The sequence below is a fragment of the Stylophora pistillata genome, chromosome 11 (genome assembly GCF_964205215.1).
Source record: "Stylophora pistillata chromosome 11, jaStyPist1.2, whole genome shotgun sequence".
NCBI lineage: Eukaryota > Metazoa > Cnidaria > Anthozoa > Scleractinia > Pocilloporidae > Stylophora > Stylophora pistillata.
The window spans coordinates 23,711,138-23,729,735 of record NC_142529.1 but is presented as its reverse complement, the minus strand read 5'-3'; the positions used below and the strand labels follow the sequence as shown (position 1 = coordinate 23,729,735).

The 18,598-nt window shown below is 38.6% G+C and overlaps 2 protein-coding genes across 3 annotated transcripts; one reads left to right on the top strand and one right to left on the bottom strand.

Annotated features, from left to right (window-relative positions):
* Window positions 1–364: 364 nt before the first annotated feature.
* LOC148720709 (uncharacterized) lies at window positions 365–3,856 on the top strand. 2 transcript variants are annotated; one of them, XM_088739505.1, is made up of 5 exons: window positions 365–481; window positions 743–935; window positions 1,752–2,024; window positions 2,485–2,557; window positions 3,072–3,856. In XM_088739505.1, the coding sequence occupies exons 1-5, from the start codon at window positions 440–442 to the stop codon at window positions 3,457–3,459; spliced, it is 969 nt and encodes a 322-aa protein (XP_088595631.1). In that variant the 5' UTR covers window positions 365–439; the 3' UTR covers window positions 3,460–3,856. The 2 variants fall into 2 exon arrangements, with proteins under 2 accessions (XP_088595631.1, XP_088595632.1); XM_088739506.1 differs by lacking the exon at window positions 365–481 and adding an exon at window positions 1,022–1,107 and having other exon boundaries at window positions 647–935.
* An 8,494-nt stretch (window positions 3,857–12,350) lies between these two features.
* On the bottom strand, window positions 12,351–16,636 carry LOC148720708 (uncharacterized). The gene is made up of 6 exons (XM_088739724.1): window positions 16,493–16,636; window positions 15,962–16,039; window positions 15,364–15,519; window positions 14,420–14,521; window positions 14,018–14,309; window positions 12,351–13,232 (listed from the first exon to the last, which is right to left on the bottom strand). The coding sequence occupies exons 1-6, from the start codon at window positions 16,493–16,495 to the stop codon at window positions 13,054–13,056; spliced, it is 810 nt and encodes a 269-aa protein (XP_088595850.1). The 5' UTR covers window positions 16,496–16,636; the 3' UTR covers window positions 12,351–13,053.
* Window positions 16,637–18,598: the final 1,962 nt, after the last annotated feature.

The window sequence follows — 18,598 nt, the reverse complement described above, 5'->3', positions numbered from 1 at the left end:
TTGTTGAAAGCAATTTGATTAATACATATTATTCCCATATCAGTGGTTTTAAAGAGTGTATACTCTCGAAATCCTATAAAAATAGAAAACGCTTGTTGAGGAAAACACCTGTTAGTCTTAAAGATATTAGGTCCCCTTAAATGTTCGTCCTTCGTGTGTTAGTTTTATCAGAAAAACCATACAGTTTGAGAATATTTACCATCGTCAATTCCCAATTATTTCTATAGCTTTTCCTCAAGGTATAAATAAGTTTTTTACGTATTGCAGATAGTTACGCTTATTCTTTAATTTCAGTTTACTAAAAAGGATTTAATTACTACATGCCATGTCCATATCAGTGGCTTTAAAGAATGTATACCCTCGAAAATATGTTTAATAAATAGTGCCATTTGTTTCAAACACTTACCTTAATTCGATCATCGATTGTTGTGAACAGGGCATGAGATCTGAGTTTAAAGAAATATTGATTGATGCTTTTTCAGTGAGTATTTGAAAGTTTGATTCCCTTGTTTGCAAACCTGCATGCATCATTCTTTCCTCTAATAAGAGGCCAAACCTATGAAGTACAGTACTGGTCTCTCGAGATGGTGGTAACTTACTCTTGAGCGGCCTACTGGATAACAGTAGTGAGTCATATGTCCTGCACTAACTCTGTCTTTCATAAAGATTAACAAACTATCCCTCTTATATTTGTAAAACTTGTTAACAGTCACACATGTATCACTTTATTCTTAACTTGTAGGAAACAAAGAGATTTTCTACACTTAGCACAGTTCACAAACGATGCCCCCCTGGTCCAACTGTGATGTACTTTGCCGGGGGATACTTGAGAAGATCTCTTGATGTTTTGGAATGTTTTGATCCTCAGACACTAAAATGGACCATTCTCTCCCCATTGTCTGTGCCAAAGAGTGGTCTTGGGGCTGCTTATGTTGGTATGGTAATGATTATCCAAAATGACTAGCTACCATCGAATCCTCCATTATTATTAAAATGAAGGTGAGGCTCATTTGTCTTGAAGGACAAAGAGAAAAATCATCCACAAGGATTCAAATCTCAGACTGATGAATGTTTTGTGGTCCAATGCTATTCCTTTGAGCCGCATTGGTGAGTTAGGTCATGTATCAGCAATTCATCTGCATCACTAATTCTAGAATGGAGAAATGATATCTTGGTCACTCTTGGAAGTGGAAGGGCTAACTGTCAGGTTAACCTTGATTGCATTAAGCTACAGAGCCTTAAGCTCTGCCAGCTAAGCCTTGACCACCCATTTAGGTCACAAGAATCAAGGAAATGATCACCAACTAAGTTCTTGATTGTTAAACAAGTTCTCCTAGCCAGCACCTCAGGAAATGTATAGAGAGCAGTGTGGAGAATATACATACAGATGTAAAGGGTGTAAAGAGTTTTATCAAAAACTGGATCATTGGATAATGCAATTCAAGACTTTTTATTGGCTTAGCCATTATGGTATATGAGCCAATATACCATCATCTACAAATATGGTAAGCCCACGTGTCGGGTCAAGATTAAAAGGGTGCTAAAAAATTTAAGATTTGGTAAGGTTTGTCGTGGGGACGTTTTTAATAAAACAATTATTCCACTCGCCCTTGTTGGATATGAGATCATTATAGCCAACTCGGCGCTACGCACCCCGTTGCCTATCTATCATCTCATATCCAACAAGCGTGAGTGGAATAATTGTTAATTATAATTCAATTTTGTATGAAGACTTATCCTCCAATCTACAGATAACATGCTGTTTATAATTGATGGTCGTAACAACACTTCATCTGGGAACATAGACACATCTTCTGTAGACAGGTATGATCCTCTGCGAGATGAGTGGAAGTCTATGGCACCCCTCAGTGTAGCACGCAACAGGTTGGGTGTGGCTGTCATTGATGACTGTATTTATGCAGTCGGTGGAGGAAATGGGAACACATTTCACACATCAATGGAGAGATATGACCCAAAACAAGATGAAAGGACAACAGTTACGCCACTTAACTTTCCTAGAATAGGTAGGTTTTACATATACTTTGCAGAGATGCTGTTCCAAGCTGAAATTGCTCGGGTTACCAGTTTTACCAGTTGGTGAGCGGGAAAAAAACTGTTGCTCAAAATTAACAGCTTAAGTCACCAATTTGGCCACCTGTGTTCAAAAGTCACTAATTTGGTCACCTGTGTTCAACATTTTTGGATACAACACGATACATATCCATGCTTCATTGTAATCATTTTCACTTTTTTTTCTGGCTGAGATTTCAACCATTTCAATTCATTGAAAGTATAGCTTGGAGACCTGTTAAAACACTGCCGCAGCGTTAGTTTTGTTTAGTCCAGTCGCCATATTATCAAATATGTTTTCATTTCCAGTCCTTTTCTATGAAGGGGTCATGTGTTTGAGCTGTTTTTTTTTCGCACAATGTAGTTGCAGTAATGATGCTGTATTGTTTGATATTTGTTAAATTTTTTTCCAAGGTGTAGCTGTTGCTGTACTTGACAGAAAGCTTTACGCAGCCGGAGGATTTGATGGAAGACACAGACTTAGGAGGTTAGTGAATGTAAAGAGATGTTTGAGTGAGATGCTGTTTTTCACGTAGTTTGCTCAGAGGAAGTGTTTGCTTCAGTGAAAGATGTTGTTAGTCAGTGAATGACACTAGTGTACTCAAATGCTCCTAAGGAGAGTCAAAAAGAAGACCTTCTGATCAGTACTTCAGATGCTCTATGTGTTCTTTTTTCTTTTTGTTTTGACTGACTTCTGCTGCTTTTTGCGACTGCATCGCCAACGTTGTCAAAAAATTACGAACTTTTTAAGCCCACTCCACGACTCCCCTCTCTCCTACGCCACCTTCTGATGTGAAAAAGTAATTACTATAACTATTTTGAAAACTATGATTCTGATGTGCTTCAAGACTTACTAAGCCGCGGCTGTAAAGCTGCTCTCTCGGAGGATCTTTTCTACCCATCCATCAACGCCCCCTCCCTCCCCTCCCCCTCTCCCCCTCCCCCCTCTCCAACACCGTTCATATTAATAAGGGAAAATGTTTCCCTGAATTTCATTTCAGCGCTGAATGTTATGACGTGGATACTGATCTGTGGAAACTAGTGTCACCGCTAGTCGAGCGTCGTAGCGGCGCAGGCGCGGCCTCGTTGAATGGCTTCGTGTATGCCATCGGCGGATATGACGGCGAAACACAATTAAACAGTGTTGAACGTTATAGCCCAGCTTCGGACACATGGATAACGGTTTCGCCTCTAATACACAGGAGAAGTGCACTTAGTGCCACTGTTTTGTGTGGGAAACTTTACGTAGTCGGAGGTTACGCTGGAGAAGGGTTTTTGAACACTCTCGAGGAATACATCCCTGAACAAGATTGCTGGAAGTTGGTTAGCAGTATGAACCTGGGACGTAGCGGAGCGGGAATTGCAGTAGGTTGGAAACCTGCCACCTAGAGCCCTTTATGATTGAGGTTCAAAAAGTAACTAATTATTATATAGGTTATGCTTTTTCCCGCGCTGTGATTGGCTTAGAAAACTCGTGCCAACCTCTCAACCAATCAGATGCGACATTAAAACCAATCGCGACGCGGTCGCTTGCGTTTCCCCGCGCAAAGTGCTGATGGTATGTGTTCATTTTGCGTTCTCATTGGCTCCCTTTGACTGAGGCATTGTCCATTGAGTATCGAATCCCGGTTAGCAATGGGTTTCTTTCTACCCCATGACCCCTCGACTAATCAAATGCAAGACAAGAACACATTCGCGACTCATCAGTCAATTTCTCTAACCAAGGAAACAGAAAAATATTTTCACTATAACTGATCGCAATAAAGCCAGAATAAATACTGAAAAACAAGCGTGGACATCCTTACTCACATTTGCGTTGTATTTTAACCAACTGCCTCTATTTCCAACGAAAAGTTCCTATTCTTAGATGGACAATTTATGCTACCAAATCTAATTTATGTGGCTTATGAAACACGATGCAAACTGGCCATCGGACCTCGTTTCTTTGTCAAAGTGCTTGATATTCAGCTTTCTTTGGTGTAGCTCTCTAAACGTCAGTTGTTTAAAACGCTCCGCCGCAAGAAAAACCGTGTATATTATCAAGCCAATATTTCAGTATCTTTATCGTTATTATTTCATCTTCAGCTAAGATGTAAAAACTTCAAATACACACAAGGACGCTTTCCATCTTGCGAAAATTTCAGATTTAGGCAATTGAAATCCAAGCACAACATGTTCCACAAAACATCAACTTTTGGCAGTATTTCTTTTGGTCGTTAGTGTGAGCGGAAATTCTAGAATAATTTCCACCAATGACTTCTAATTTACTGCTAACTTCATCGAAAGCTGAGTTATCGACTGGTTGACTGCAATCTTAGATGGAAGCAACTTTTCGTGGTATTAATGTATGAGAATGAACATGCAGATAATGTGCAGCAAAATATGTTTGTAGTTGGATTTCACGTTGAAGCCTGAAAATCGATCCACGAGTCTGGATAAAAGAAAAGCTGTTTAACGCTATTTCAAACCAGAACTGAATTTTCGCTCAAAGGAAAGCGCCACTGTCACATACCCATCAAAATTTTTACACTTGGCACTTGGTTGGGGACAGGAGAGTTAACCCACTTCGTATAAATCAGTTACAAACATTTCTACAGGCCCGTCGTCCAACGGTTTTGCAAACCTGAATCCAACGGCCCTTCCTAAACACACGGGGGCAAACCCGTTGTGTTACCCAATGACACACGCGGCGACAAATCCACTTTCTAACTGCACGCGAAATTTGGCGTTTCTCACTACGAAACACGAAAAACAAAATAAAATTAGTGTAAAAGTTGCTTTCCGTTTTGCGTACATCTCCCTTGAGTCTCAGTTAAGCGCCCATCAATTTGGAGAATCATCCCCAGACCCCCTCCCTATCCCTCCGCATTTTAACTTGTTAAGATTAGTTCATCTTTGCTTGCCGAGAAGTAAATCAGGACACAAAGTTTGATTTATGTTACCTGCACGCAGAGCTAATCAAGTCGTAAGGTACCTCATTGTTTTATCTGTGATGTAAACAAGGAATAATATTGGAGATTTTTAGCCAATTTTTTTCCTAATATGCGTTATTTTTTCCAAAAAAAGAAGAAAAAAAAAACAGGAGTTGCCATTACAACATTCCACACTTAGCCTTACCTCGACCGCTTACACTACCCCCCAGAAAACACCTCTTATTCAATACGACTTACGTGCGTCAGGAATGTCATATAGGTCGGTTATTTCAGGGAAATCCCTGGCTTCCTACGCGACGACTTCATCAGCATCTTCATTAGACTCCACATAAGCCTCCTCGTCATTTGCGTCGATAGGCACACAAATCCGCCACTTCAGCGCTCAGCACTGAACGATCGTCGAGCAGTCCCACAACCTTCATTTGTATTTCAGATGAAGTAGTTGTTAAGTCTTTACCTGTTTAAGGATTTTCCTGGTTATATAATTAAACACAGTGATGAGAATTAGGTATCACGTGCGTGAAAAAATCGCAAGGCTGACGGTAGGAGAGTCGAGCTGTGGAAGCAATTCAGTCTCACTTAACCGTCTCTACAGCTTCCTTTAAAACGGCGGGTGCGACAGTTTCATCTACTGAACTTGCCATCTAGCAAGCCTTTTCTACCGGTCACGGATGAATCATTGTCACTCACTTGCTGCATGTAAAATAAATCCAACTTCAGTCAAAATTTAAGGGAAAAGCAAACAGCAAAGTGAACACAGATACTAACTGAGACACTTGACGCCCTGGAAGTTTAAATTGATTAAACTTATATTAACATGAATTAAACTCGTATCACTAGAAGAAGTGACGGCGATAACAGTACTTTTACATGCGGCATTCTCTAAATGAATGTGCCCTAATGCGCTTAACAACACTTTGGGAGACTTTGGCCAGACTGCATTGAGCTATTTAAGGAACTTTATGGCGACGAGGCCATGCCATAACACCAAGCCATGTTCCCTACTCTTCGCAATCGAAATGCGTGGGTTATTTAACGACCTCTGCTGCAGGAAACGGGACCTACGGTTAATCGTCTTTTCCTGAGGAGAAAAGGATGTTTGACCATTGTTTCGATGTCACTGCGAAGGCAGCACATTTCTCCTCCATTATTTCAAGACTTTGAGTGTTGTATCGGTCTGGGACTCAAACCCTTGACCTCCCGCATGGCATTTTGGCGCTCCACAACCTGAGCTAACCAGTAGTTATCATCGTCATTAGAAGAAGTAGAAATCTTTTCTCACACAGACTTATAGCGGAGTTTACAGAGTGAGCGGAGCTCCACACTTATAAAAAGGTATGAATTCAGCATAAAGAAACCAATAATAAGCGGGCAAAGAACTACTTTAAGAACCTATTGGTAAAAAGCAGAACATAAATATGTGAACAGGGTACGTACAAGAAATGCCGACGGAAATTCAAACTTCCCTTTCTCGCCTTCATCGCCTCTACCAACCCCTGCGATCGTATTCAACAAATACGACCAAGTATTTACCCTTTTGAAATCGTAGATTATATTTCCTGCTGATTCATTAGGCGATGTCTTTGATACCTGGAAAGTCTCTGTTCCCTTTGCAGTGTCGATTGCGATCTCTTCCTTGAATTCTTTTCCGCCTTCTGACAACTACAGTGAATATTTACTTACAGAGCTCTAAGAACAAAGGCGATTTCATTTCAAAATACGAGAATTTACGTCGACGTACATGTATCTAAATGGTTCTAATTACGCCAGTGTAAAATCAAAAACCAAGAATGGTTGGCCACTCTGACTTAGAAATTCTAGTTATTGTTGAGGTAACGTTTGCTGCACTCAAAAAGAAACAAAAACTTAACTTGCGAACGATCTTTATTAATCTTTAGTGGTTCTTCAAGAGAACTTGGAGTTAAATCAGGACCCTGTTGATGTTTTCTTTCTAAATTATCATTTTCTTCCTTCCAGTCAATGTATTATTTGAATTACTAGGAAATGATATCAAGTGATCTCTCACCTTCTTTTCTGATATCAAAGTGGAAGACTGGACAAGTACGACCAGCAGGGCAAGACACAAAAACAACAAGTTGAATTTCTGTGAAAGGGTGAGCAAGTCAGTAAATTAACGCGAATTTCGTTAATGGCATATGAAGTGCTATTTTCAAAGCAACATGTTCGTTTCTTGGCTGTATTTCAGCGATCATTTAAACTCCCGTATATCCTTTGGCAAAAAACATTCCGGCAAGGTTGCTTCTGCGTAGCTCTGTCGTTGTTGCAAGTTTCCAAACGCGAAATAACTGTATTCCGTGTTCTTATCATACCTTGCTAAAGCAACTTTCATCATTTGAATTAAAGATTATTTCAACATTCTTATACAAACTTCGATTGAAGTGTTCTGTTTTAAAATGGAGCTATGCACGCATATAATGGCACTCGCACAATCCTATTTGGTTGATGTTTCTCATGATGTAAAAAAGCCTTATAAGATTTTCTCTAGAATAAAGGATGCATAGTAGATATTCTTTGTTATTCAGAATCAAGTGAAACGGGAAGTTGAAATTAACCTACCATTTTGCCTTTCCAAAGTGTCCACTTCGTTTAACGGTTAATTCCTTTTGAGTTCTTCAATCTGCAAATCCAAACTGGACCTGTGTAAAAAAGTCTAGTAAAAGTCTAGGGATTTGGATCCAGTTTCAATAGATGGTAAACACATGAAATTGGTTAAACAAACCAAACTCTAGGATGTTACCATCTCCGAAGATTTTAAATGGAACGCTCACATAACTGAGATTACCAAGAAAGCAGCAAAGAGAACCTATTTCCTTGTTCAGCTAAAAAGAGCTCACGTTCCACCAAAAGACCTTTGCCTCTTTTATACGGCATGTGTACGATCCGTAATCGATTATGCAGCACAATTTTTTCATTACTCTCTCCCTGAATACTTCCATCAGGAACTAGAACGTATTCAGGAAAGATCCATGAGAAGCATCTGTCCTGGTATGCAGTACGAACAGGCCTTAGGTATTATGAATCTTCCAACTGTGAAAGACCACCATGAAAATATGTGTACAGCAACATTTCGCAATATAATGAACGATCCTCAGCACAAATTAAGTAAACTTTTACCACCCCGCTATGTAAGCTCTCATAGGTTAAAGTACGAGCGTTCCTTTGCTTTGCCACTTTGCAAGACAAATAGACTTAAAAACAGTTTTTTTATTGCTTCGGCCGGAATAGTCAACAGCCACAAATAATGTACAAGTTCCCCTTACGATCAACTACGCACTTTTTCGATAATAAGATGTATACATGTACATACTAATTTTTATTTTATATCTGTGAATACGCAATTCAGTTTATGCTGCTAAACCACTCCTTTTTATATCATGTGTTAGTGATGATCACAGCCAAAAATAACTCATTGCATGTCATATTTTTATTGACCGTATCGCTTTAATTGTGCATGTTTTATCATTTTCCAACAAGATATTGAAACTGGTTTTGATGCGTCTGCTTTAGCTTACATCACAGGCTGCCCAAGCTCTCTTTGAGAACCACACAGGGAACACAATTTGCATATCGATTTATAAGCATTTGTATGGGATTTTCAACAAGATATCCATGGAGATAGTTAAAAGTGAAAATACTAAATAAAAATGGCTTACCTTATTCCATACGTGTGTTGTTTGCTCCTGGTGTCGTTATTTTACTGATTTAACTTGATTTAAGCGTTTTTTTTTTTTAAATCAATGATTCAATATGACAAGCTTGGATATTTTACGCGGATTCAATGAAACTTGGAACAAAGATCTCGTGAGTAGTTTGGTGTTGATTTTATTTGACATCCTAAACTGAACTAAAGGCATTTATTCTGCACTGAATGTCATATTCTTCCAAGTTTTTGGTGCAAGTTAGTCACAACAAATAAAGATATAAATTTCGAACTGATGATGATAACTTTATTTCTATAAGGTCGTAGTAGTAGCATGTATGATAAATATTGTAAGAAACAGACAAGTTTTTTGAGAGACATGTTTCGACATGCTTATGCCATCTTCAATCAATGAGTAAGAAAGATCTTAAAAAAGTTTCTTAAGATCTGAAGAAGATCTTAAGAAACTTTCCCACACTTTAAAACGTAATTCTTTTCCTTCGCATATTATTCAAAGAACTTTCAAGAAACAGTAAATTACATCAATAACTAAAAGGAAATGCAAGACGCCTTTCAATCTAGGCCAAGGGCTAAACGCTTGCTTCGACCTACTGATGGAGATCAGGAGGAAAAAAGCGCGTGCTTGCAAACCGGGCGAAGCTTCGAGAACACTGCAATTTAGGTCGGCCAACGTCTCCTACACTACTTGTACTTCTTCATTTGCCAGTCCGCTGCTAGGTGGAGCGAGCCTGATTTGTTATGTTCGTGGCTTCTTATCACCGGTACAGGAAATCGGCCCGAATTATCGAGTGTTTCCGCACGTTGGTACAACGCAACAACAATAGAGAGCTTTAGATTCGAGTGCGAGAACGAGTACGAGTACGAGTTTTAACCGCGCGAGATCTGGCACTAGTATCTCGTACTCGTAGTCGTGCTGACGGAAAATGTAACTTTAGATTGTAAACAAATGTATCGATCCGAGTGCGAGGGCTTTACTGTAACAATCTCACCATGTTTAGCCAAAAAATTATCCTAGAAGCATCCGTTTACCTCCTTAGAGATGAAGAGATCGACAAAGAAGATTTCCTGGCGATTTATGAAATCACAACGATGAGAAGGCAACATCCTTACAAGCAGTATGAAAGGATTGACGATGTTTTTGACGCCATTTCTCCTGAAGAGTTTGCAGCCGAGCTCAGGTTTGACATCACAGGATTGTCTCTCCCTCTTCGGGCATTAGCAATTCCAGAAATGTTTACTTGTGCCAATAGCACGGTATGTTCAGGAACGAAAGGACTGTTGATTTTATTGAAACTTTTTTCTTACCCATGTCGTCCCTCGCATATGATTCCTCGCTTTGGTCGTTCAATGCCCAATATGACAATAATTAATGAGAAGCTAATAAAATGTTTCAGTGTTCAAGGTTTTATCATAGTGTTCGGCGATTTTCGTCCAAGATATACCTCTCTCTTTTAAGTCTGGTCAGTACTTGTGAGGCTCTTCAACCAGTACTTCTCTGAGAAGCATAGTTTTGTCTTTCTTTTCCAAATAAAAAGTTCTTGTTTCGCCATCGCTACGAATTGAAGAAAGTCGGGAAAGTGTCAACCACATCACAACAATTCACTGTTTATATCTCTCATGCATGGTTTCAAAGGGTGAAAGTGCTTTTAAGGCCCTCATTTTTCAATTTAAATTTATTCGACTGCGATATGTTGTTTGCGTGTGTAGACCTCAGAATTTCGTGAAAATAGGTCGACCAAAAAGTATGAAAAACGAATGGAATCAGGGTTTGTGATAACATTCAATTCGATAAAACCTCTGTATACGGCTTTAAGTTTCCTTTTACTGACTTAGAAAAAGACTAGGATAAGTTTAAAATACAAAATACTCACCTTTCGAAACTCGTTCTCTGGAGGACGACTTCTGATCAAAGTCTCGTTGTCGACGAGCGGCGGACGACGAGTTTCCCGCTCCCGTGACAGTGTCACGGAGAACTACGCATGCGCAATGTGAGCACGCTAGTAAACTCGTACTCGTACTCGTTCTCGTACTCGAATCTAAAGCTCTCTAATAACAATAATATGACCACTTTCATCGGTAACATGGTCAAACACGAGCGGGAGTGCTTGATATATTAACGATTTCCCGGATCCTGTAGGCAACTTAACAAAAAAATCTTCTTTCTCGACTAAAATCTTTTAATTGCAAGCTTCTGGTGAGCATTAAGCTCGAAAATTTTGAACTTTGACGATGCTTTGCGAAAAGCTCCTTCAAGCACCGCCATTTGTCTTGTGTTTTCCACATGAGGATCGCGATAGAAAACGATATCTGATAGGACGAGTCTCAAAAGGTGAGTCTGGTTCGAAAAGGTTCCTGAAAATGGAACCCGAGCTGTGATTGGCCAATTCAGAGAAAGGAATGTAGTTCGGTTGTCAGCAGCCGTTCATTTGGGGGAGCGTTGCGTGACATCCAAAAAAAAAACGGCTGCGAGGGAGACTAACCTGAACCCTGAACTTAACAAACAATTACAGCATTATAACACTTTTCTAGTGTTTTAGTTCACACCTTTGATGTTTGGTGTCAAGTTGTAATTAGTACCCGCTTTTGTATTACATCATACTGTAAATATTTTATTCATCTACTTGACTGTTACATAATTACTCACGTTCTGTTGCTCATTGATTGAAGATGGCATAAGCATGCCGAAACATGTCTCTCAAAAAAGTTGTCTATTTCTTACAACTTTATTTCTGTTGTGCACATATCCTAAGCTCATGATATCTGTGTCCTCCAGGAAGTAGGTGACGAGAATTGAAAAAGTTGCTAATGTCCTGTATAGAATCTTCCCTCGATAGATCACAAAATTCTTCAACACTGATTTCATTAGTTGCCAATACAATTAAGTGAGACGAGAATACCGCAAATCAGATACGGTGAACCAAAATTTATAACCCTTTTAGTAACACCACCATTGTGAATAAATGTTGATTAATATTGGAGTGGACTTTTTATCAGATTGTAGGAGTATTTTGTACTACCAATAAGGTCTTTATTTTGTTTTTTCAAGCGGTACGCTTAAACTCAAGATAAAAATTGAGGATATTTAGAAGATGGTTAGATATCTGTAGCAAATATCAAGAAACTCATGTTCATTCCGATCCGAAAGAAGGTTACAACAGTGACTAAAAAACGAACAACGAAACTACGAGGCTAATAGTTAGATGATGCAATAGAAGAGCAGGTGTAAATCCCTAGAGAGTGTCACATGATCTTATCTAACGAATACCCTCAATGAATGATATTCAAAACTATTTAAAACTGGACTGTTATCACGAAAGACCGAGAACGTCTTCGTGGGAGCGGTAGTTACCAACAGTTTTGGGAAACGGGCACCTGCCCATTCTACCGAGACCCCGATATTGTTATTCCATGTGTTAGGTTCCATTCTTCCCCATAACCTCTCGACCAATCAAATGCAAGACAAAAACAAAACAAAACAATCACGACTAATCCCCCACTTTTCTCTGCGCGGTCCGTGTATTTTGGTTTGCATTTAAAGTATGACACTTGAGCGAAAAATTCTCTCACGAAGGAAACAGAAAAATATTTTTACTATAGATAACCGCAATGAAGCTAGAATAAAAACTGAAAAACGAAAAGTAGATATTCTGACTCTCGCAGGTGCGTTGTGTTTCAACCAAGTGCCTTTATTTCCAACTAAAAGCTCTTCTAGTTACATCTACAATTTATGCTACCAAATCTAAATTGTGTGGCTTATAAAATATGGTGCGATTAAGCCAGTGGACTTAGTTTATTTGTCTAAGTACTAATTCAGCTTTCTGCGGAGTAGCTCTCTAAACGCCAGGTATTAAAAACGCTCCACCGCAAGAAGAACCGTGCTAATGGACATTAATATTTCAGTATCCTTATCGTTATCATTTTAACTTCAGCTAAGATGTAAAAACCTCAAATACAATTAAGGACACTTTCCATCTTACTAAAATTTCTGATTAAGCGAATTGAAATTCAAGCACAACATGTTCCTTATCCAGAACCATTTCTACGACATGATCTCTATTCCTAGTGTCCTATTAACTTTCTCGAAAGCTGAGGTACGTTATCGATTGGTTTACTGATATCTTATATGGAAGCCAGTTTTCCAAGTACTAACAACATATAAAACTAAACATGTTAAAAATTTGCCGAAAAATGATGTTTGTAGTTGGATCTCACGTTTTAAATCTGGATGAAAAAAAAATAATCTGCTTTAGATCATAGGATTTCAAACTGGAACTGAATTTTAGCTCAAAAGAAAGCGCCACTGGATTAAGCTCTCATTGAAAAAAAGATTACTATTACATTTTGACACTTGGTTCGAGAGAGAAGAGTCTATCCTCTTCGTGTCACCCATCTACAACCTCTGCGACAGATCGGCCGTCGGACATTATGGCATACACGACGCCAACGGCGGTTCCTTAACACACGTCTGCAAATCCGTCGGGTTACCCAATTACATACCCGGTTACAAACCCAGCGTCTGACTCTACGTCCGATTTGGCGTCTCTCACCTAATAAACACGAGGGGAAATGTAATTAGTGCAAAAATCACGTTCCGTACATCTTACTTGAGTTCTAGTTGTGCGTTGATCAATTCAATACTTCATCACCACCCCCATCCCCCTCCATCCCCCGGGCATTTGTACTTTAGCAAGATTGGCGAATTCAGTTTTTTAATGAAGGATTCACTAAAAAAAAAATTAAACTACGTGTATTCCTAATAAAAGTCTTGACACATCAGCATGAAATTCTCCACCAAGGTAATGTTTAAACTCTCCCCCCTAAAAGGGCCTTTTGTGTCAAATACCTGTGTCCGAATTAGTGTCTATATAAATCATGTATGAGCGCATGAATTGTCCCCAGGATACTATATGGCATACCAGCCTATGGTTAGCACACATCCTCATTTCGCACTTTTCACAATTGTTCAAAAACGAAGTTGCCTTAGAATCTCAAAGTCTAGAAACCAAATGGGAGCGTATGAGGGACCAATATGGCTAATTCCAAGCGGAAAACATGGCCCACCTCGCTTGCTGGAGAGTAAATCAGGACACATTTTTCAATACATGTTACCTGCACGCAGAGCCAGTCATCAGTTTCATTAGGTAACTTATTATTTTATCTGTCATGTCAGCGAGGAATAATATTGGAGAGATGATTCTTCCTTTTAACCAATTTTTTCTCTTGATTTGCGGTATTTTGTCTAAGAAAAGGACAAGAGATGCTATATCCACGTCCCACCATTAGCCTGGCCTCGATCCCTTACCCTACCAAAAAATTATTAAGTATAACTTACGTGCGTCAGCAATGTCATCTAGGTCGCTTATTTCAGGGAAATCATCGGCCCCCTCGTCAATGACTCCATCAACATCCTCATCATTTTCCACATCAGCTTCCATTTCATTTGGGTTCATAGCTTCCTCGTCATTTACGTTCATAGCTCTGCTTACGACCACATAACTTGGCAGATTGGCACACAAATCCGCCATTTCATCACTCAGCACTGAACGATCATCAAGAAGTCCCACAACCTTCATTTGCACTTCAACTGAAGTAGTTGGTAAGTCTTCGCCTGTTCCAGGAGTTTGCTGAGTATATAATGAAACAAGCTTATGAAAATTAGGAATCACACACGCCAAAAAAATTTTAAGGCTGACGGTAAGAGAGCCAGGGTGAGAGCGTAGCTAATCTCACTTACCGTCTCTAAAGCTTCCTTTAAAACAGCGGGTGTGGGAGTTTCATGGACTGAACTCGCCATATAGCACGCCTTATCTTCTGCCATATGAATCATTGTCATTTGCTGCATGAAAAATAGATCCAGCTTTAGTCACAACTTTAAGGAAAAGCAAACACTAAAGAGGACACAGATGCAATGAACTGAGAAACTTAACATGATAAAGATGTATTGATATGGCGCAATATCCGAATTACTATGCTCTAATGCGTTTTACAACATATAGTGGGATCTGTACCAGACTGCATCGAGAAGTTTACAATGGCTTTTTTTTTCAAAGAAAGTTTTGTAGGTACTCCCAATTTAAAATAGGCCATAACATCGGGAGCTATGTTCCCTACTCTTTGCGAGAGGTGCGTTGTCCTTTTACGTTACTTGCTAACCAGTGCAGAGAAAATGCAGGAGACGGTGACCAAAGTTTTCTCGTCCTTATTTGAGTAGACTAGAACGTCTAAACATTTGCAGATGTCGCAGCAAAGGCAGGATATTCTCCTCAGTTAACTTAAGACTCTTAGTGTGGAACGGGATAGTAACAAGAGCCCTTGACCTGCTGCACGGCAGTCCAGTGCTCCACAACCTGAACTAACCAGGTGGCTATTAATGTCATTGGAAGAAGTAGAGATACAGGTATATTGCCATACTTTTAAAAAATAGTAACAGTAATCTGGTACAAATAGGGAGAGCTAAAAAAAACACATGATGGGTACAGCAAAGAAGTCCTTAGACAACTTATCGGTGGAAAGGTTTTCAGAGAATGAGTTCAGTATTATTAGAATGAAACGCGGTGCATAATTATATGAACAGGGTACGAACAGGAAATGCCGACGGAAATTCAAACCTCTCTTACTCCCTTTCACCAAATTTACCCAAACCTGGGATTTAATTCACCAAATACAACTAAAAATTACTCTTTTGAAATCGTAGATTATATCTCCTGCTGATTCATCAGACGATGTCTTCGATACGTGGAAAGTCTCCGTTCCCTTTGTGATGTCGATTGCGATCTCTTCCTTAAATGTTTTTCCGCCTTCCGACAACTCCAATGAATACTTACTCACAGAGCTCTGAGAACAAAGAGGATTTCATTTAAAAACAGGACGATTCACTTCGACATATCAAAAATAGATGTCCAGTTCTGCTACCTTTAGTCAAAAACCAAAAATAAAAGGTTCATAGGAAGATTGACGACACTTACTCAAAAACTGTTTTTTTTTTCAGCATCATATTTACTAAACTATGGAAAACAGAAACTGAACTTGGAACGACCGATCTTTATTCAAAAGGAAAAACCACGTATGAAATAGCCCAATGTTAACGTAGTAAATTTTTAACTCCTCAGCACCCAAGACTCTGCCGACTGGTGACCACACATTTTTTTGGTAGGCTCTTCGAGAGAATTTCAAGTTGAATTAAGACCATGTTCATGCTCTCTTTGATAATTATCATTGTCTTTGTGCCTGACAAAGTATTTTAACTGCAAGGATATCATATCACATGATCACTTACCTTCTCCTCTGATATGAAAAAGGTTGAGTGAATAGATACGACCAGCAAGGCAAGACACGAAAACAACAACTTGAATTTCTGTGCAAAAACAGCTAGTCAGTAAATGAACGCAAATTTCGTTGAGGGTTTATGAAATGCTACTTTTACAGCAATATGTTTTGTTTCTTGATGATATTTTAGCGATTGTTTCATGAAATGATCCTCGAACTCCCAAAAATACTCGAGGTTACTCATACGCAGGCTTGTCGTTGTGGCAAGTTGCTAAACCAAAAATACAAAGGCGACCTTAAACAAAATTCCTTAGGATCAGAGATTATTTCAAGGCTCTTATACTTGCTTCGTCTAACATGAAACGTCCAAAAGAAGGAGCTATGCGTGCATTTCATAGAGCTCACTTAAAAGTTCAGCACTTACGAAAAAGTAACTTGGACTCAAAATTCCCTTTGAGATTTTCTCCAGAAAAAAGGGGACATGTTTGATGTTTTTTGATTTTCAAACAATGTTGTAAAATGAAAGTTTAAATCAACCTACCATTCTAGCTTTCCAAGGTGTTCTATTCTCTAAACGATCAAGTCTCTCTGAGTTTTTCTTCAATTTGAAGATCCAATCTAGAACTCTGTGAAAAAGTCTAGTAAACCACTCCTTTTATATCACGTGCTAGTGATGATTGCAGGCCAAAAAATAACTCATTGCGTGAGTCATTTTAGTTGACAATATAAGGAAGCATCTCCTTATCTATTTCATCCGTTTCAGACAAGATATTGATAGTGGTTTTTTAACTTCCTCTTAAGCTAACATCGGCTAAAGTTTATTGATACGTTGATACAAATTTTGTTAAGAAGTAATATACTTTTTCAGTGTCCTTTGGTACAGCTTTATAAACAATCAAATATATCCTTTCTTCTATATCAACCTTAAAATGCTCTTTCATCTTGATATAAATTTTAAAGTGGACTGTTATCGTATTGGACATGAGGTTTAAAGGCTTTGTAATAATACTTTGGTAATATCAACCGATGTGCCCCCTTGTTAGCTGTTTTTTTTCCTTCTTTTTTTTGGTGACGTGGTGCTTTTAGACCAATCTTACTTAGCAAAACAATATTCGATGGATTACAACCTTCCAGATGTTACGACGTAATGAAACTAGGAGAGAAAAGTTCTCGCGAGTCATTTGGTGTTGATCTTGTTTTCTCCTCTTAAACTGAAGTAAAGGTATTCATCCGTAGTTAAATGTCATATTCTTCCAAATTGTCTTGGTACCTACTGTATATGAAAAAAGCTCTTTCAGATGTGATGTACATTATCCAGGGAGAGGATGAGGGTAATGTTCCTTTTATAGATCAATTAATCAATATCAATCGATGTTTTATTTAGACAGGTAACGTCTAAGAGCTGTACAAGCTCGATCAAAATACGTACGTGAATTCTTAAAATATAAAGATTTACGTAATTTACATATTTGAACAATTTATAGCTAATGAAAATTTGCTATAATCTGATACGTATTTTAAAATCTTGTTAAAATAATGGTGGAACAAAATGAGCAAATAGTGAAAAGTCTAATGTTATAAGTTTACTCTTAAAATAAGCGATGTTGATGGCCTCTTTCCGCCAGACTGTTTCAGTGCATCATACTGAGATCACCAAGTTCTCAACAGCACTAATTTAGATGCAACTACAACTCAGTTAGAAGGAAAAACTGCAAATCAGATATAGTGAACCAAAATTGAAAACTTACACTATTGATAAATACTTGATGAATATCAGAGTGGACTTTTTATCAGATTATTACGGTATTTCAAGTGGTAATCTGAAAATCAATACAGATTTAACCTCGAAAAACTTTCTTTTCATAGCGGAAGGTAAAGTAATTGGCCGAAAGTCTCAATATATTGTTGAGTATCGGGTAATGTAAACTGACAGACCTATTATCCAGAGAAACCTATGGTAGAAGGAGAAATTGCAAATCAATTATGAAGTGGAACGAAGAAAACTGGAACATCCGCGCTGCCGTTTATATTACCAATTGTAAATGGAGAGCTGGTGGAAAGTACTGGAGTGTGTTAATAAGATTTTACAGAAGTGTGCGGTTCGATAATCTAAGTGGTAAACTGAAAGGCAATACACTGTTGCTGAAAAAACTTCCCGATAATGTCAAACCATGAACAATTCCCGCATTAAAGAGGCGGCTAAAATCTCTTCGAGATGAACGGACCTTTTCACACGTATCTGGAAATTGTTTGTGATTGGTAAACATTTATGATAATTTATATAGATATCTCGGCTCCTTTTCATAGCTTTTTTTTTTTTTTTTGGAGAGTCCAGTATTTTCTTCGACAATTCTTCTTGGTTCTACGCCAACTTTATGAGGAATATTTGCTGACTGATCAACCCATTGATGAGAAATAATTGTGTTTTTTTTTTCTTTTCTGGAAATCACAACTTAAAACTGTCCCTAAATACCATTAGATATCTTCGAATGACAAACGTCTTCTTCAACAGCCAAATATTAGAACTCTAGTCACTCTCGGTGACCGCTCGTTTGAGGTCGCGGTACCCAAACTTTGGAACAGTTCACTAGCGAATATCTTAAGTTCCGCTATTGTAAACTATTTCAAACACTTGCTGAAAATTTTG